The sequence below is a fragment of the Natrix helvetica genome, assembly GCF_964273705.1.
Source record: "Natrix helvetica genome assembly, chromosome: 6".
Classification (NCBI taxonomy): Eukaryota; Metazoa; Chordata; class Lepidosauria; order Squamata; family Natricidae; genus Natrix; species Natrix helvetica.
The window spans coordinates 22531898-22552286 of NC_138553.1; the positions used below are offsets into that span (position 1 = coordinate 22531898).

The following is a 20389-nucleotide window of genomic DNA, read 5'->3' on the forward strand; positions in this document are numbered from 1 at the left end:
CCCTCTTACTGGATTTTAAATTTCTTCCCATATTGCTAGCCATACTTATATGGAACTGATTTTCAAAAATAGAAATTACATTTTAAAAAACCAAGTAAGTAACATTTTAGTAAGCTAACAAGGTACATCAAGAAACAAAAGAGCTTGAACACTGAGGACATATCTCAAATATAAATTGTATCTGCCATTTTGACAAGACCTACCTTGGATAAAATATAATAATGATATATTTTACAAACAAATGTGGTATACAGCCTATATATTCTATTTACCTTTGCATATCTAGATATAAATTATACATGTTACATATATACTATCTGTGTATATCTATGCATGCAAATAAACAGACGCAAAAATAATGTTACTCATGTATATATTGTAATGTTTTAGAACAGAACAATCTAAAGGGTTAAATAATACGTTTTGTTTACTTTGCTATATCTCTTGTTATGCATTGTTTCTTTTGTTTGTCTTTTTTAGTATCTGGATTTCTGTATTCTTCATCTTCTTTCCTGCAGAACATTTCTTTCCGCTAATGTCTCTGTAAAACTTAATCTCTTACTTGGATCTTCAGCAATCTTTTTCTTTAACTGTCAATCTTTCAACTCCATTTCTTCAGTTCTATCTTTTCTTGCTTATACTTATTTATTCTATCAACCAATCTCTCTTTTCTCTGCTTTTCTCTCTTGCTTGCCTGTTCCCCTCGAATGGGGTGTTAGTAGAATCACTTTAATGAAAGGCAAAAAAAAAAAATTAAAAAAACTTTTCAAATATACAAAACCAACCTTAGAAATGATTGTTTAAAAATTAATAAAATATACTATTTCATTGGAAACAGTACTATATTCTAAATAGACCTATGTAAATAGCTTCAAAGGATCAAACAACAGTATTTACATCACAAGAATGGAGTGAAAAGTTTTTAAGAACTGAAAATAAAAGAGCAGACTTACCACTTTCTCCTGTTTGGACACAGATGATCAACAATGGAAAATAGATGAAGTAAAAATAAATGTTTTTCCCCTAAATTTAGAGGTAGACATTACTCAGAAGTGTTCTTCAGCTAGTGAAAAACATTATCATGAAGAGATCCCCATATTTGTCTTGCATTTATTTTTCAAATTTATCTATATGATACTTCCTCTAAACCTATCACTCGGTGGAAAAACTGGCACACAATCATCTGATTCGATCCAAACATTATTATATGGTAAAGTATTGTTTTCTTATCTACTACAAGGAATCACTAACAGAAGCATGGATTCTGTTGAGATCACTGTACCAATTCTGTGGCTGATGGATTCATGACATGCTTCAGAGCTAATTATCCATATCCTGCATATGAAGGTTCAAGGCACACCTGTCCTCCATACATTCAGTTCAAGGTACAGGATCCAAAAGGCAGAGAGCTGCAGAAGCCAGTTGTCCAGCAAGAAGTATTGGCAGATGCTGAGTTTCTGATAACCAATGGATTCCAATGCTAGCCATGCCAGTAGTCTTCCCAACCATCTTAAACCTATATATATCCCTCCATGTATGTCTTTCTTCTTCTTCTTTCAGTTTTTTCTTGCTTATCCTGGAGTATGCTTTTAATTTTCTCTTCCTCTTAAATCTCTTTTTTCTGAATGGATGCCTCTTGCCTATCTCTCCTTTTTTTTTCACATTTCACAACTGTCTTGGTTTCTGATTCTGATTCTGTGGATGCTCGGCTGTACCAGTCCCAAAGGCACTTCTGCCTATGACTGTAAATCCCCATCTGTGCTTTCCAAATCATTTAGGTTCCTCTGACTCTGGTTCAGAGCAAAATATTAGTGAGGACACAGCCGGGGGCCCGGGGCAGACGGAAGAGAAGACATCCAAACCCTGTGAGTGTTCAGCATCAAGCTTTTTCTTTCCTTCTTTCTCGCCTCTTTTCCTTTGCTCAGTGGTTGGAGCTGAAACACTGGGGAGAAAATGCAACCAATGTTTTATCCTAAAGGAGTTGTGGGTGCCCCACATAAGTGCATACTTGGTTTTACTGTCTTATCAACTCTATGATCATCACAAGCTCCTCTTTAAGGTGCAGTACGTGTGTCTGGGTACTTACTAATAGAGAGTACTAACTAACTATGTTATGCTTGTCTGAAAATGGATGTCTCTGAATTAATAATAAAAATGAATCCAAATAAGGTTTACCAACACAGAAGTATGTAAGGCTAACTTTCTGGAAGCAAGTCACAATCCGGAGGGTAATGTATGTAAGATATTTAAATATTCTTATTGAAACAGCAACAGAGATAGATGGATAGGCAAGTAGATTCCAATAAAATATGAGTAATTTGGAAAACCTGGGAAATGATCAAGGAGCTGAATTTCTACTTTAATACATCTAACTGGTTTTCAGCTCATACCTTTATAGTATCTCTATTATTATGGTTGGTCACACAGTCAGCCAGATAGTTAGACTAGATCTGACATTTTTATCTCCCTGTTGCGTCCTCCCCAAGGTTGCTGTTATTATTTTGTAAGTGGAAAATGAAAAGTAAGAAAGATTGGGTAGAATTTGAACGTGGACAGAACCTATCCAGAAATTGGCTGGTAAATTATTTAAAATTGAGCTCCACACTTCTAAGGTTGAGAAACCCTGATTTAGAGGTTCGGATGCAATGGCCCCAGCTACGCGGTGGCTCAGTGGCTAAGACGCTGAGCTTGTCTATCAGAAAGGTCAGCAGTTTGGCGGTTCGAATCCCTACTGCCACGTAACAGAGTGAGCTCCCATTACTTGGCCCAGCTAACCTAGCAGTTCGAAAGCATGTAAAAATGCAAGTAGAACTATAGGGACCACCTTTGGTGGGAAGGTAACAGTGTTCTGTGCGCCTTTGGCGTTTAGCCATGCTGGCCAGATGATATCTTCGGCTTTGAAACGGAGCTCAGCACCACCCCCTAAAGTCGGGAATGACTAGCACATATATGCAAGGGGAACCTTTACCTTTACCTTCTTATCAATGGCCCAGGTACTAAAACACAAAAGGTCTTTTATAGCATGAGTCTTTTTTCTGCATACCTTTTCTGCATATCTTTTCTGCAAGAAGGTATTATTTAAACAGCATTGAATGCTACTTCTTTTTTTATCTTACCATAAAATGTACTTTTGGTATCAAAATAACTTTTTCAATAACATTGCTAGTTGAGGCCTTCAAAAGTGTTTTTGTCTGTGTAAGAGATTTATGTTGCCTTTATATTTCTGTTGTCTGTGTCAGTTTACTGTTGTCAGTAAAATTGATTGTCTCTATTCAGATAAAAGAGAAAAATAAAAATTATATTGTAATGATAGAATAAGAGATTTACACTTATATTTGCTAAAAAAAAAATAGCAAGTTTCTTTAGATTTTCTTTCTTTTTTCTTTCTTTGTTCTAAATGTTAATTTCTGTTAGCTTTTATATTTCATTTAAATTTTTAATAAAGTTATAATAAAATCAGTTTGCATCATGTAAAAATAAGCTGTTTATGCAAAGTCTCAATGAATTAATTCAGTTTTCAGGCAGTCTTCTAAACTTAATACTGCTGATAACAGCAAAATAACATTTGAAAATTGAGGAATATTTGCTTGCTGGAAGTTCCTCAGATATACAGGAGCATTTTCTGCAGGAGTTACATTAAACCACAACATATTTATAGTAGGATTAAATTAGATTACTCTACTTGCTCAGAGTACTCAAAGATTTGCAGGATATTTTGGCATTTCGTTGAAAGAAAATGCTGTCAAAACAGGGGACGTGGGAGGGATTGTTGACCAATCAACAAAGCTTTCTTTGTGACTATAACAAAGTATGATACAGAGTGCAAAATTATTGATATGGAAACCTCTTCTTTTTTAAAAAAAAAATCAGGAAATCATTAAGATCCAGAATTTGGATAGATTCCATGTGGAAATGCATTTTTCCAATTGGCAATTATCATGTTGCTTGCCTATTAACATTTATCTTAAAAAGACAGTACAATAATATTGATGGCCTGGCCTTCAGGATTATAATTCTTATTTCTTGACCGTCTGTCTGTGTTTGTCTGTCTCTGTCTATTGATTCTTCTTTGGAAGCTAGTAACATTCGTTTCTTCTAGTTGCCCCATAATAGGAGCTAATGACCTGACTACAAAAGTGCAAAATTCCATGCTATATCTAGTATATACTTAAAAAGCATTTTTTTAAAAAATGAACCATATTTCATTTGTATTTCTATGTAATTTTGAAAGTTCTTTCTCTTTGTCTTTGTGTTTTTATTCCACTTTAGCGGAAGAATGGATTGTGGCTAATAAAGATCTAACAGATAAAACAAAATTCACCATCCCTGATCTTCCAACTGGATCAAAAATCTTTGTCCGAGTAAGAGCAGTAAATGCTGCAGGCCCCAGTGAGCCTCGGCTGCATCCACAACCTATTTTAGTTAAGGAAGTTATAGGTGAGGCCCATCATTTATTTGTAACTTATATAAGCATTGTTAAAAGTTATTTTTCCTTGCCTAGTCTTTCTTTGCCCATTGCTTTGATTTCCAATGGAAAAAAATTCTATGCATAGTGAGGGACCAATGACATGGGTTTTGTAATTTGTTAAATAGCATAGTTAATTTATATTTTTATCTGATTCTCTCTTTTTACAATGATGTTCAGGTTTATTAGCTTTTAACATTCCTAAACTGATAAACTAGGTAGAGACTAGCTCCCGATTAAAAAAAAAAAGCTTGTTGATACAAATTGGGGTCTGGCTTATGTCTTTTGTGAGCTTTAAACAACCTTTCTTCTTACAATTTATGCCCTTCAGACCAGTGGTGGGATTCAAATTTTTTTACTACTGGTTCTGTGGGCGTGGCTTGGTGGGCGTGGCATGGCTTAGTAGGCATGGCTTGGTGGGTGTGGCAGGGAAAGGATACTGTAAAATCTCCATTCCTCCCCCTCCAGGGGAAGTTTACTGCAAAATCCCCATTTCCTCCCAATCAGCTGGGATTCAGGAAGCAGAGAATAGATGGGGCGGGGCCAGTCAGAGATGGTATTTACCGGTTCTCCGAACTTCTCAAAATTTCTGCTACTGGTTCTCCAGAACTGATCAGAACCTGCTGAATACCACCTCTGCTTCAGACATCAGACCTCATTTTAATAAACATGTATGCTATTATCCTGTCCAATCAATTTTCCTCTTTAAGATTTCTTTGTTATGTTAACTATAAAAGGGGATGTAAGCTAAAGATCGGGGTTCCCTCTTTGAATGAGGAATCCCTTTTGTCTGAATATTCTGATTAATTGTAATAAAATGATCTCCCTCTCTCGATTTGTCTCACTGGAAATTATGCATGCCAAGGCATGAGCCTGAAAAAGCCATATTTGGCCTTCAATTGCCACATTTTGATCTTATGAATTAAGACACAAATTCCTTTCTTTAAATTAAGAACCTCCGAAGATTCGTCTGCCGAGACACTTAAAGCAAACTTATATTCGAAGGGTTGGAGAAGCTGTGAATCTTGTTATTCCTTTCCACGTAAGGAATGCACGAGTGTTTGTGTGTCTATATGCATATGGGTCTACATCTAATACTAGGTGCTGTGTGTGTAACTAATACAATCACACTGATAACATCTACATTTGAAGAAGTTGTAAGAAGTTTCAATATTTGCTAAATGGCAGCAAATGTGTTTTAAAAATCCTTAAAAGAATCCGTGTTCAAAATATGGGTGCAATATTGCAATATATTTACAAAGATATTCAACTGTAATCAGAGTAGCTTCAAATATCTCAACGGATATATGTCAGGTTTTTTTTTTCTTACACAGGGAAGGCCAAGACCAAAAGTATCTTGGAAGAAAAATGGCACCCACGTAGACAAGAACCAAATTAATATCCGCAACAGTGAAAATGATTCCATCATCTTCATCCGAAAAGCAGAGAGGAGCCATTCTGGGAAATATGACATGAAGGTCAAAGTAGATAACCTCGTGGACAAAGCCACAATAGACATTCAAATAGTTGGTATGTATTGAAATTCTACCTGAGTAGAATATGACCTGTTAGCTATAATACTTTGACAACACTTTTGACTTAACATAAGAAAAATGGAGGATATTTTATTTAGGGAGCAGGATAAAAAATGTGGAGGGCTGGATTAAGTCCATAGTCTGGAGTCGTTGAAATAAGATACATTATGATCCTTACTATATCTTTCTTATCTGTGGCCCCTACAAACCAGAGTTAAGACCAAAGCTACCTTTTGTCTGGATAGGAGAGGCCTACAATCTAACAGTTAAAACATAGTCTTGCCTGTAACAAATAATAGTTTCTGTGCAGAGAAGCCAATGATGTCTTCAGGGGGCACAGAAGAACAAATTTTGACACATGCATAATGAGGCATCACACAAAGGGTGCAATTTACATACAAACATCCCTAAAGTCAATATGTCTTGGTATCATTTACATGATAATGCCATGACACAGGATGTCCTTTTGACATCATCATGAGTTGTTACAGATGTCACTGGAAAAGGGTTAACAGAATATCAGAGTTGGAAAGGACCTTGGAGGTCTTCTAGTCCAACCCCCTGCTCAGGCAGGACACCATAAACATATACCAGGTTATGAGATTTCAGTGCAAAGCTGACAATATCATAGTAGCAATACCTTGACTATCCTAACCTTCAATTCTTGGCCATCCCAGCATCAAAAGATTAGTAAATAATTTGTTTGTATCTTGCTGCTATTTTCACAAGGTGGGCTGAAAATCATTTGATAAAGTAAAATAAATTTTAAAAAGGAAAGCCGTGTCGCCTAGGAGTTGAAGGAGTTCAAAGTAGTGAAATATGAGTGATTTATTTTGAGCTGGAAAACTCTTCAGAGTTTTCTTCAGATGCACTTAGATTATCTTCAGATGCACTTAGAGCAGTGTGAAAAGTTGAGCTGTCACTCAGAAGTAGAGGGAGAAATCACATGAAGGAATCAGGAGCAGGAAATGCCACTGTTGTGTACCGGTGAGCCTGGCCAGCAGAGGGCAGTGAAGAGTTGGACTCCCCTGATTGGTCCAGACGCACCGGCCAGCCGGCGGGAGAAATACTTTGTTCCAATTGGTTCGTCGTCTGACAGCTCTTGGTATAAATAGCTGTCAGACGACTAGTTTGTGTTCCTGTCAGTTCTTATTCAATAAACTACAGTTGTATTATATTCGCCTCAGTCTCCTCATTTGAGGCTTCAACACTGGCGACGAGGACGGGCGACGTGCAACCCTACATAGTGCCGCAAATGGCTTCAAATGCTGCCTTTTCGCCGTTCCGGCCAGAGGCTGAGGCTTGGGAAGCTTTCCTCGAGAGGTTCGACTGCTTCCTCGTAGCCCACGATCTCGTCAGCCTCTCCCAGGAACGAAAGCGCGGAATCTTCCTGAACTACTGCGGGAGGGAGATGTTCGCCACTGCGAGGGCTCTCGCTGCTCCCGATCCTGCCAATTCGCTGCCCTGGGACGAACTCCTGGCTCGCCTCAAGCAACACTACGAGCCCGCCCCGTCTCGTTTTGCCCGGCGGCAATATTTCCGCCGGTGCATTCAAAAGGAGGGCCAAACCATTGCCCAGTACGTGGCCGCTCTCCGCGCTGAGGCAAGTCTCTGTGAATTTAGTGACTTAGAAGACGCGCTGTTAGAACAATTTATCTATGGACTACGAGACATAAAACTCCATCGCCGCATCCTAGCTCGCCCTGAGTTAACTTTAAAAATCGCGGTCGATGATGCCAGGGCTTATGAAATGGCTGATCAATCCACACCGGATTTCAGCCACCTCAGTCAGCACCCGCATGCCGCTTACTTGCCACCCTCTCCCTACGCGGCACCTTCTTCAGCCTACGCTCCATCTACCGCTTCTTCTTTTCACGCTGAGGTAGACCAAACTGCCGATCGCCTTCAAACCCTCTCCACCCGGGATGGACGTCAGTGCCTCAGTTGTGGCGGCCGCCACCAACGCTCCCAGTGCAGGTTCCGGCAAGCCCTCTGCCACCAATGCGGCAGGAAGGGCCACCTCTCTGCAGTTTGCCATTCCGGCCAACAGAACCGCCGCAGCCCTCTGCCGCAACCTCCTCCGGGCCGTCAGCCACCTTCTATGTCTTCCCGACGTCAGCACTCCCTCTCCGTGGGGGACCCAGCTGAAGCCTACCCTGAATGGCTTGTAGACTCGGCCTCCTCAACTTTGGAGGGCCGAGGTAAGCTGCACCTCCCAATCTCCATTGAGGGGGTGCCCTGCCCTATGGAAGTGGACACAGGGTCGGCCCGATCCGTTATGTCATGGGCCACCCTTAACTCATTACTGCCTTGGGTTAAACTTCACCATCTACAACCCCCTGATTGCCGCTTACGCGACTATCAGGGAAATGTCATAGACCTATTGGGCTGCCGACCCTTTAACGTCTCTTTGGGTTCTCGCAAGGCAAAGCTTCCCTTGCTAATTGTAAAAAACCCCCTCGCTTCCCTTCTAGGACTGGATTGGTTTAAGGCCCTCGGCCTTTCTATTGCTGGGGTTCACTCACTTTCACCCCTCCCTCCTGTTACCCCGCCCTCCATCTCCTCCCTCCTTTCCGACTTCTCCGATGTTTTCTCCCCCTCTTTAGGCTGCTATACCGGATCTCCTATCTCCCTCAACCTCGACCCGTCAGTTTCTCCAATCCGCCTGAAGGCCCGCCGACTTCCCTTTGCGTTAAAAGCAAAAGTCGACGCCGAACTGGACAAACTAATCGGCCAGGGCATTTTAGAACCCGTTGATTTCTCCCCCTGGGAGACTCCCATAGTCGTGCCTTTGAAGTCCGACGGATCTATTAGGATCTGCGCGGACTTCAAATCCACACTTAACAAAGCCCTCCAATCACACCCCTACCCTGTGCCAGTGGTGCAGCACGTCCTGCACACCCTGGGCCAGGGTCGCATCTTCGCAAAGCTGGACCTCGCGCAGGCGTACCAGCAACTGCCTGTCGACGAGTCCACCGCGCTTGCGCAGACGATCGTCACGCACCGCGGCGCTTTCAAATGCCGCCGCCTTCAGTTTGGCGTAAGCGTGGCCCCCGGCATTTTCCAGGGACTCATGGAGCGGTTGCTCCATGGCATTCCCGGGGTCACCCCCTATTTTGATGATGTTCTAATTGCCGCCCCCAACCAATTAGAACTCATCAAAACCCTACGCATGGTCCTGCAAAAATTCCGTTCCGCCGGCTTGCACCTCAAACCTTCAAAATGCCAGCTCGGCGTTCCCTCTGTCACCTTCCTCGGCTTCCTCATCGATGCCAACGGCATCCACCCTGACCCATCAAAGGTCGAAGCCATTCTCTCCGCCCCCACTCCTTCCAACAAAGTGGAGCTCCAAGCCTTCCTTGGCCTCCTTAATTTCTACTCCTCTTTTATTCCCCACAAAGCTTCCCTGGCCGAACCCCTTCACCGTTTACTAGACTCTTCCACTCCATGGGTCTGGTCCAGCCGCGAAGCGCATGCGCTCGCGGCTGTCAAGCGCTCGCTCACTGCCCCACCAGTCCTCGCCCAGTATGACGAGCGCTTACCTCTAACCCTAGCCTGCGACGCTTCCCCCTTTGGGGTCGGGGCTGTTCTAAGCCATTCTTACCCTGATGGCTCTGAAGCGCCCATAGCCTTTTACTCCCGCACCTTATCCAGAACTGAGCGAAATTACAGCCAGCTGGATAAGGAGGCTCTTGCTGCCGTTGCGGGAGTAAAACGTTTTCATTATTACTTATATGGCCGCCCCTTCTCCCTGATCACCGATCACAAGCCCCTCCTAGGCATTATTGCAGGGGACCGTCCCACACCCCCCATTCTCTCCCCCCGCATGTCCCGTTGGGCTGAATTCCTATCGTCCTATTCCTACACATTGTCCTACAGGCCTGGCGGCCACATCGCTCACGCTGACGCGTTGAGCCGCTGCCCTCTGCCTCTTCCTGTCACGGATCCAGCCCCTGTCCACTCTATTAACCTCCTGGCTGATCTCTCCCTACCGATGTCCGTTTTGGACATCGCCCTGGCCTCCCGAACTGACCCCATCCTTCATCGTGCCATGGCCGCTGTCACTCGGGGCTGGTCTGCAGCCTCCAATGATCCCCAACTCTCCCCCTTTTTCCGCCGCCGCCTGGAGCTCTCCATCATGCAGGATTGCCTCCTGTGGGGCAACCGCGTGGTTGTTCCCTCTTCCCTGCGGCCGGCTGTCCTGTCTCGCCTCCATGACGGTCACCCTGGCATAGTCCGGATGAAAAGCCTCGGCCGCGGCTATGTCTGGTGGCCGTCCATGGATGCGGACATCGCCGCCTACGTCCAACGTTGCACCCCTTGCCAGCAGGTGCGCTCCGCGCCACCTTCTTCCCCACCTAGGGAGTGGGAACTCCCTATGGGCCCATGGAGCCGACTCCACGTCGACTTCATGGGGCCCATTGGGGGCCGCCTCTTCTTCCTCTTGGTGGATGCCTGGTCAAAGTGGGTTGAGCTGTTTCCCATGCCCAGCTCCACCTCTTCGGCCACTATCCGCATCTTGGATTCCCTCTTTAACACCCATGGCCTTCCTGACGTTATCGTTTCCGATAACGGGCCCCAATTTTCCTCCACCGAATTCCAGTCCTACCTTGCCTCCCTGGGCATTCGCCATGCCCCGGTGGCCCCCTACCACCCTGCGGGCAACGGCCTTGCCGAACGTGCGGTTCGCTCCGCTAAAGAAGCTCTGGCCCGTATGGCCTCCCTTCCCTGGCCATCCCGCATCTCCACCTACCTCCGCTCCCAGCACTCCACCCCTTGCCCCACCACGGGCAAAAGCCCTGCGGAGCTATTGCTTGGCCGCCGCATTCGTTCCCTCCTCGACCGTTTCCACCCTCTCTACCATCCTTCCTTCCCTGCCGTTCCTCCCCCTCCCAGGTCTTTTCTGGTGGGTGAGGGGATATTTGCTCGCAATTACACCGGCGAGCCAAAGTGGCTACCTGGCAGAGTGACTGACATCACGGGGCCCTGTTCTTACAGGGTCCTCCTCGATGATGGCAGACATTGGCGGCGGCACATAAGCCAGTTGCGTCGGCGACCGGAGGGACCTGAGCACAACACACCTGCAGAAAAGCAACCAGGCCCTAACGACGCCGCCTGCCGGCTCGACCGTCCACACGCCACTAGCTCCGACCTCGCAACCGCCCCCCCTGGTGCGCTGGCTCACTTACCATTGGCTGTCGGTACATTGCCGGGAGGAAGACCCATCCAGGACGCTGCCAGGCCTGTTCGCCACAAGAGCGGAGCCGACACTCCACCTCCCCTGGGCGAGGCGCCATCTTCCTTGAGACGCTCTCAGCGCGTGCGCAGGCGTCCGTCTTACCTAGACGATTACGCCTGCGCAATCCAGGGGAAAGGGGTGTTGTGTACCGGTGAGCCTGGCCAGCAGAGGGCAGTGAAGAGTTGGACTCCCCTGATTGGTCCAGACGCACCGGCCAGCCGGCGGGAGAAATACTTTGTTCCAATTGGTTCGTCGTCTGACAGCTCTTGGTATAAATAGCTGTCAGACGACTAGTTTGTGTTCCTGTCAGTTCTTATTCAATAAACTACAGTTGTATTATATTCGCCTCAGTCTCCTCATTTGAGGCTTCAACAGCCACCTTACAAAACTTTTGGCCACCTAAAAATTATAAACTTGCTACGCTCTTTAAAAGAACATTAAAACCTGCCAAACGGAGACAAGCTGGAAAAATGACTTTTACCTGTACTGTTAATATTTCCTCTTTACTGCTGCAGATCGTCCAGGTCCACCCCAAGTAGTGAAAATTGCAGATGTCTGGGGAGAAAATGTTGCTTTGGAATGGACACCTCCAAAAGATGATGGCAATGCCAACATTATTGGTTACACAATTCAAAAAGCAGACAAAAAGACTATGGTAGGTAGACTTTCTAACATGGTGAATCTCAGGATAAGTCACCTGGTCCTCTCATAGAAGGCTGCCTCGAAACACTGCTATTATTTGTGAATCTAAATGACTTTTGAAAACTGGAACATCTGCCATTTAAATGTCTCTTAAACTGGCACTGTTATAAAAGACCTTGGGCGAACATGACAAGTATCTTTGGCAGGTTGTCTTTGTTCCTAGTATTGTTACCTTCAAATGATTCACTACAGCCTCACATATTTGTTTCTGTGTATCTTCTTTATATATAATAATTTGCATGTTCTGGGGGATAGGGGTTGAGTCAGACTTTAGGCTATTGCATTATATTGGCTGCGGGTATATAATTTACTCGTAGGTGTTGTTGCTATTCTAATAAATTCTTGTTAGCTGCCCAGGGACATACAGTGATAAAGGAGGTCATATAAGACTTCTAAGTTAGTTAGTAGCTAATTGAAAACAGCTGAAAATAAAGGGGGAAAAATAAAATTATTTATTAGGGATTTTTGAAGGAGTGTTTTGCTTTGATGAAGCTGCAAACAAAGCATCACTTAAAGGTGCTTCACAATTATTTCTATGGTTGTAAGGCAGGAGTGAGATTCCCATGCTTTGTAATATTTCAGAGCCCCTCTTAACATTTTCCCCTCAGAGTTCACCTGATTGGAGAAGGCTGAGAAAAGCCGGTCTTTTTGCCAACCCAAAAAGCCAAGAGAACTTTTGGGTGGGGTAGCCCTGGAGAGGCTGTAGGGACCTCATTCCTGCCTCGTAAGAGAGCATGAAACAGCTTGAGTGGCACTGAGGGGGGGCGTGATCAGCCCAAAGCAAGTCTGGTGGCATTGAGAACAGAGGTGGGTTCCTACCAGTTCAGACCAGTTCGGATGAACCGGTAGTAACTTGGCGGCCTGGGTCGCTGGAACTGGCAGCGACCAATGTCTGCCACGCCCCTCAACCGATTCTCCTATGGGGCCACCATCTTGTTTGGTGCACATGCGCAGAACAATTTTCAGTGGATTTTTTCCCCCATTTTTTAAGGTTTTGCACATGAGCAAACCTTTTTATTTGCACGTACCAAAAGATTTTGAGGCACTGAACTAGCAGCAATGCCGGCAGTAATCCATCCCTGATTAAAAATCCTCCAAAATAGACCATTCCAGTGCAGACCAGAGGGGATTCCATAACACGCATCAGAAAGGCCAGCTGAGTAGGCAGAAAAATACCAAAAAGAGCTATAAGATTCCAAGAGAGATATATAAAAGGCTGACTAAAAGGTCAATAAATGATGGGATTTTTAAAAGGTTAAGAGATAATGAGAAAATATATTAATAAAATGGGGAAATACTAACAGGGAAATAGCAGTATATCTGTAAAATAAGTTAAGACTAGTAGATGGAAATTTAGGATTAGGAAATTTAATTGTATTATTAACATTTACAGTGCGTTAAAGTAGATTGTGAATTCAAAATATTAAGGATTGGAAATTGTGCGGATCTTGAGATATACTCCTGGGATTGATTAAATATTGTTAATATTTGGCATTGTTAGTAATCCTACACATTTGGAATATTGAAGTTATGGTGGAATAATGAGTAATTCTTAAAATATTATATAATAGTATTTAGTAGAGGATAACAAATATATGGTGTAAAGAAATGTTATTTATGTTTACATGAATTTAAATGAATGGGAAAATGATAAAGGATTATGAAAAGAGAATGGTATTGTTGAAGTTGGAAGATTAGTCCACAAAATATGTATGTTTATATGAAAACAAATTGGCTAAAAAAAGGCCAGCTGAGATATATCCCTTTTCTGAATACTTTAGGCACTTCTGAAACAAACTGAGGGAATTCATAACTTGTCCAACTGAATGGCTAGCAGGTCAAAAGATTTCCTTTCACATCATGAAATCTTGAGAAACAGAATCAAAGACACACCAAAATAGAGGGGAAATGAAAATAAACAAGCTATTTTTTTAACACATATCAAATTGAAGAAAGAAGGCCAGTGAGCTATATAGATTAAAGCACCACGCTAGAAACCAGGAAGCTGTGAGTTCTACTACTTCATCTAAACATAAACCCAATTGGGAAATTGGACCAGTAGTTCTCACTCAGCTCTTGGAGGAAGATCAGATCAAACCACGTCTGAAATCTTTCCAAAAATACTGCCGAGACTTGTGCAGGAAGTAGCCAGGAATCAAGACTGATTTGAAGGCACCAAAGTCAACAAATTGAGGAGACTATAAAAGACTATAAGAGGGACGCGGTGGCTTAGTGGCTAAGATGCTGAGCTTGTCAATCAGAAAGGCCGGCAGTTCAGCGGTTCAAATTCCTAGCGCCGCATAATGGAGTGAGCTCCCATTACTTGTTCCAGGTTCTGCCAACCTAGCAGTTCGAAGGTACATAAAAAATGCAAGTAGAAAAATAGGGACCACCTTTAGTGGGAAGGTAACAGCGTTCCATGCGCCTTTGGCATTTAGTCATGCTGGCCACATAACCACAGAGACGTCTTCGGACAGCGCTGGCTCTTCAACTTTGAAATGGAGATGAGCACTGTCTCCTAGAGTTGGGAACGACTAGCACGACTTGCGAGGGGAACCTTTGTCTTTACCTTATAAAAGTTTAATTAACAATATTTGATATATGCTTCATGCAATTAGCAGAAATCCTGGATGAAATTTCTGGATGTCTTTCGGTAGGGAGACCCCTCTATTATCTACTTCAGGTTTTTTTTTCTCTATGCCAAATTAAGATTTAGTGCCCCAGACTATGATTTTTTTTTCTACCAGTTTTATCCTTTTTGTGCTTTATTGATTCAAGCCATTCAGAAAATATTTCTTTCAATATAATATCCATATCTGCATTGAATAATAGTAGTAACATTTATCTTTTCATCTATAGCAGTGGTTCTCAACCTGTGGGTCGGGACCCCTTTGGGGGTCGAACGACCCTTTCACAGGGGTCACCTAAGACCATAGGAAAACACATATTTTCAAAAAAATATGGAAAACATAAAATAATTTTATGGTTGGGGGTCACCACAACATGGGGAAATGTATTAATGGGTCACGGCATTAGGAAGGTTGAGACCCACTGATCTATAGCAATAGCAGCAGGCTTATATAATGACCCATAGAACTTTATAGCACTCTCTGGGTGATTTATAATATTGAAGCTTTATTTTTATATCACACCCAACAATCTGAGTCTTCATTTTACCAGCTTCAGAAGGATGGAAGGCTTCAGCCACATCAGAATAGAACTCCAGGCTATGGGCAGAGTTAGCCTGCAATACTGCACTCTATATTACTATTCCATATGTTTGAATCTAAACGTACAGATAAACTTCTTTATTTAATACTAGCCGATAACCCAGTGTTGCCCAAGTATTTATTTATAGGAGGAAAATGTCCAGACCAAACGTAATTTCTAATGTTGGATTTTCCCCCTTACCAGAGGGAGCCCCCTTGTGAAGTACTGTGAAGCCGTTACCATGGCAACTCCACTGCACTGTACAGTAGAATCCCTTTTACGGCAGTACAGTAAAAGCCATTTAAAGGCACAACAGGCTACATCTTAACAGAACACACACCCCAAAGGGTGTTAGGGGTATCTTACCTCCACATTATTTTTTCTCCAAAGAATAAGTCATCTGTGTGCCAAGTTTAGTTGAAATTGCTCAAGGCGTCCCAGAATTATGCTGGAACATACACGCACACAGTCGTAGATAGATAGATGATAGATAGATAGATAGATGATAGATAGATAGATAGATAGATAGATAGATAGATAGATAGATAGATAGATAGATAGATAGATAGATAGATAGAATATCTCAATTATCTTTCAGTGGGAGGGGTGCTTATAAAATTACAGTTATTCTTCAGGCTGCAGCATAATGCAGATAGATACTCCTAGGCTACCCCTGAGTGCATAACTCCTATGGTGTTACAAGCTCAGCTTAATTTGTTCTATCTTTCAGGAATGGTACACCGTCATTGAACATTATCACCGGACCGCCGCTACTATTACTGAACTTGTAATCGGAAATGAGTATTTCTTCCGCATTTTCTCTGAAAATATGTGTGGCCTCAGCGAGGATGCCACAAGAACAACAGAAAGTGCTGTGATTGCTAAGGATGGTTAGCTAAAACTCTGAAATTCCTGAACTATCAGACACAAATACAGCAATGGAAATCAGCTAAAAGGGATATGGGAGGCTTATATTAATTTATTAATTATATTAAGCTGTCATAGTTTTAGCAACCACACCATTATGTAGCAGAGCCAATCATGTTAATAGTAAACATTGAAAATATCTTTTATTGTGGATCGGTTATAAAGTAGGCTGCAGACAACTGAACAAGATGTACTATGCAGTACCTCTTCTCAAGATTATAAGTCAGCTGCAGAGGTTAGCTTCATGACCCAGGAAATAAAGTTGCTGCTTTTAAGAATTAGAAGCACACACTACATTTTCATGTCAGTGCTTTCACAAGCCATTACACAGAAACAAGATTTACTGATAAACTTTGTTCTTAGGTAGGTAGCAATTGAGGAAGTGAACATGTTACAACATTCTGTCTTTTAGCAATTCTTGAACTTCTCTTTTGCAGGTAAAGTGTACAAAAATCCAGTTTATGAGGACTTCAATTTCACTGAACCACCAATGTTTACTCAGCCTTTAGTTCATACATATGCCATATCCGGTTATAATGCAACTTTGAACTGCAGTGTCCGAGGAAATCCAAAGGTAAGATACACATCTATTAAGAATCACAACGAATACACAAGAGAATTTAAAAAGATGTGGATAAGACAAATTGCGTACAACAGTATTTCTCAACCTCGGCAGTGTGAAGAAGTGTGGAACTTCAACTCCCAGAATTCCCCAGCCAGATAGGTCCTCAACATGCACCGGGCAAGTAACCTTTCCTCCTAAAAACCACCTCAGCTGCAGAAACTGAACATCACATATAAAAGTCCCACACATGTACAGAACCCCATTAGAGAACCTATATGTGTAATGTAGAATAGCGGTCCTCAACCTTTGTGGCTTGGCGGCCCGGCTGTGGAAAAAAGAGAGGAACTGGACCGCATGAATGCACATTTATGTAGCCCTTGCACGAGTGGTAGGTCAGCATGAGTATACAGCCCTGTGCACTCATGCAGGCCTTGTGCAAGCTGTGGGCTGTCACATGTCCATGCAAGTGCCCACCGGCATGCCGTGAGCACGAGTTGAGCTGTGCATGCGCACTCCGGCCACCCGCTCACGCAGCCCAATTCCAAATAGGCCATGGGCCACGGGTTGGGAACTCCTGCTGTAGAACCTATATGTGTGGTCTTCAACTCCCAGAATTCTGGGAGTTGGAGGCCACATGTGTTCAAATTGCCAAGATTGAGAAACACTGAGACATAAGACTGCTATTTCTTCATCTCACTTCTTGAACATTATACATATAGGTTCTAATGGGGCTCTGCATAGGTGCAGAACTTTTATATGTGATGTTCAGTTTCTGCAGGGGTTTTTAGGGGAAAGGTTACCTGCCTGGTGCATGTTGAGGACATACTTTCCATTTTTCTCCTTAATTCTTTTTCAACTGTCAGGGTTCTAGAACTTTCTGTGCACTAGTTGGGTTAAAGTTTAAGGTTGTTTTTTTTTACTTAATATAGGGAAATGTACTGGTCTTTGGCTGTAATAAATATTTTGAAATATTTTGAAATTTGAATTTTGGGGAAAAGAGAGAAAAGTGTTCCTGTGAGGTAACGAATGGCATTGTAACTCATGTAATCTCCCCTGTTCCGAATTGTAATGGCACCTAGAAAATCCATAGCTGCAAATGCAAAACTGACCACTCAAATATACTGGTTATGAGGTAAACTGTTTATTCTTCCATTATATCACTCTACAGCAAAATAGATAATTTCATCTAAATATAAAATTTGCCCCAATACAAACCTTTATTTCCCCATTTCTACCCATTGTGTTTCACCTCTTTTCCTTAACCTGGTACTTATCTCGGTTTTTCTTAGAATTGGAAGCTAGCATGAATGCAATTTATTAGGGAGGGATATTTATAATACCTACCACGATACTTCATAAATTGCATGTGATGTCTTTATTTAAACCATATGTCAGATTTTTGGTTTTGCTCAGACTTGTTTTTATTTCTGTGCAAGGAACCTGAAGTTTGGCAATGAAATCTATTTCCTGCTAATTAAAATTGGGGGAAAAAACTGTTTAGTAATATTTCCTGTATATTATTCCCAAAGAAAATATATTTATATTGGGAAGACAGATAGGTTTTTGAAAATCTTACTGTGATGAAAGAATTTATATTAGATATTCTTCTGGTTCTGCAGTTTTGGGATTTTGTTTTTATTGGAGATATTAAAATAACCACCTTTGTTTAACACTTTTAATGTGTTAAACAGGGGTGAAATGCTCTGAAGTCTGCTACCCATGTGCATGCGCACCAAACTTTTTAAAAAACTTTTTTTAGCATTTTTTACTATCGGTTCGGGAGTTAAAAAATGCTTTCACAAAGTAAAAAAAAAGTTCCGACAATCAGCTGTGACAATTGTGCGATCATCACAACAGTTTTTAAACTTTTTAAAGCATTTTTTTTACTACCGGTTCTCCCAAACTGGTAGTTTAAAATGCCTTTAAAAGTTTTTTTTTAAAGTTCCAATGATCGGGCAGCACAGCTGATTGTCACACAGCTGATTGTTGGAACTTTTAAAAAAAACTTTTTAAAAGCATTTTTTTTTTACTACTGGTTCGGGCGAACCGTCCCGAACCCATAACATTTCCCCCCTGGTGCAATATGAAAACTGTGTGTTCAGTAAAAATGCATGTAAAATGTTGCATTTAAAAAATCATGCCTGAAAAAGGTGTCCCACAATCTAGCTGTAGAAATTGAAATATATTGCAGTGCGGTTGTAGTATTCAAGATGGCTGCGCACATGGATGAGCCCCGTGGGGCAAGGGGCATCTATAGTCAGCAAAATTACCATTTATTTTAAGATGTCCTTAAACAGAAAATAGACCATCCACTTTATTAACATCAGATATTAGCAATGGTGGGATTCAGACAGTTTGCACCTATTCAGGAGAACCGGTTGTTAACTTTCTAAGCAGTTCGGAGAACTGGTTGTTGAAAGAAATCTTATTTTGTTTTTTTCCCACTTTACAGGGCTAATCCTGTAAGGAAGGCAGGAAGGAAACATTCTGGTGTTGTTTCTAGCCTAATCTTTATTGCCCTGCTTACAGAAACTGCCTCTCCGGTTAACCCTTATTACATTGTAACAGCTAAGGCCCATTGACCTGAGTGATGTTGAGTTGGCCACGCCTACACGGTCACATGACCACAGAGCCACGCCTATCCAGCTGGTCATTAGGGCAGAGAACTGGTTGTTAAATTGTTTGAATCCCACCACTGGATATTAGCATTATGCTACGAAAAAGGAATTTGATGTTTAATTTCCTATCTTCTCTGTCCATATATTCTAACTACAGCCCAAGATAACATGGATGAAAAATAAAATCATCATTATGAATGACCCACGTTACAGAATGTTTAGTAACCAGGGTGTTTGTACACTGGAGATTCGGAAACCCAGCCCCTATGATGGTGGCACATATACTTGCAGGGCAATCAACAGTCTTGGTGAGGCTGAAGTTGAATGCAAATTGGAAGTCAGAGGTAAGAGGGTCTCTGTCGGGTAGGGTAACTTTCTTTGGTATAAAAAAAATAGCTTGGAGGAAGATGCCTTCCTTATGATGACAATTTATGCCTCTTTTGCTTTGCGGGAAAACACACTTTCATGAATAAAATGTTAAAAGAAGAATATGAAAAGAGCAATTGGCAGATTAATTCCTTGGAAAGTAATAGCAATATTTGGATCAAATATTTATGCCATACGGAGACTATGCAACATGGCTTTTTGAATATCGTAAATATATTTGCACCTCCGTCATAAATACCTCTTGGGGATGTTTCCATAGTAAGGTAATACATAAAGAAGATTAGGAACTGGATTAGGATGTTCCATTTTTAACTTTAAAATAACCTAGTTACAAACTGATCTAATCTAAGGAACAGTTTAAGCATTACTTTCTTTCACTGAGCTCATACAAATACTCTGTAATGCACATTGTCTGTAGAATCTACGTATATAGGTCCTAGACTCACTAGTTTCTGCCTTTTGGGACTGTCTAGCTTTTGTTTCTTACTTACTTTTCAATCTTAATTAGTTCCATAGTTATACTGTTATGACATTGAAAAGCCAATGAAGCATTCACTGCCCATATAATGCATCTGATTTAGTTAATGTATTATTAGCTTACTATTTTACTTGCTTTGGAATTTATGTACTTTCTTTATCTTGCCCAATGACTCAAGCAAGATAGAAGTGAGCTGTCTTGGGCAATGTAGTATTTACATTTCCTGATTGTCCCAGTTTCTCTATTATTTACTTTTCTGCACA

The 20389-nt window shown here is 42.0% G+C and overlaps 1 protein-coding gene across 6 annotated transcripts in view; it reads left to right on the forward strand.

Moving 5' to 3' along the window:
* Nucleotides 1-20389, forward strand: part of MYBPC1 (myosin binding protein C1) — a 106710-nt gene that overhangs the window by 79569 nt on the left and 6752 nt on the right. For 5 of the 6 annotated variants that reach the window (XM_081957392.1, XM_081957393.1, XM_081957395.1 and 2 more), the window contains 8 exons: nucleotides 1779-1865; nucleotides 4270-4437; nucleotides 5419-5507; nucleotides 5800-5995; nucleotides 11755-11894; nucleotides 15882-16041; nucleotides 16516-16652; nucleotides 19419-19605. In XM_081957392.1, coding sequence (XP_081813518.1) covers nucleotides 1779-1865; nucleotides 4270-4437; nucleotides 5419-5507; nucleotides 5800-5995; nucleotides 11755-11894; nucleotides 15882-16041; nucleotides 16516-16652; nucleotides 19419-19605 — 1164 coding nt within the window. The remainder of the gene's footprint in view (nucleotides 1-1778; nucleotides 1866-4269; nucleotides 4438-5418; nucleotides 5508-5799; nucleotides 5996-11754; nucleotides 11895-15881; nucleotides 16042-16515; nucleotides 16653-19418; nucleotides 19606-20389) is intronic. The other variant, XM_081957394.1, reaches the window with a different exon arrangement.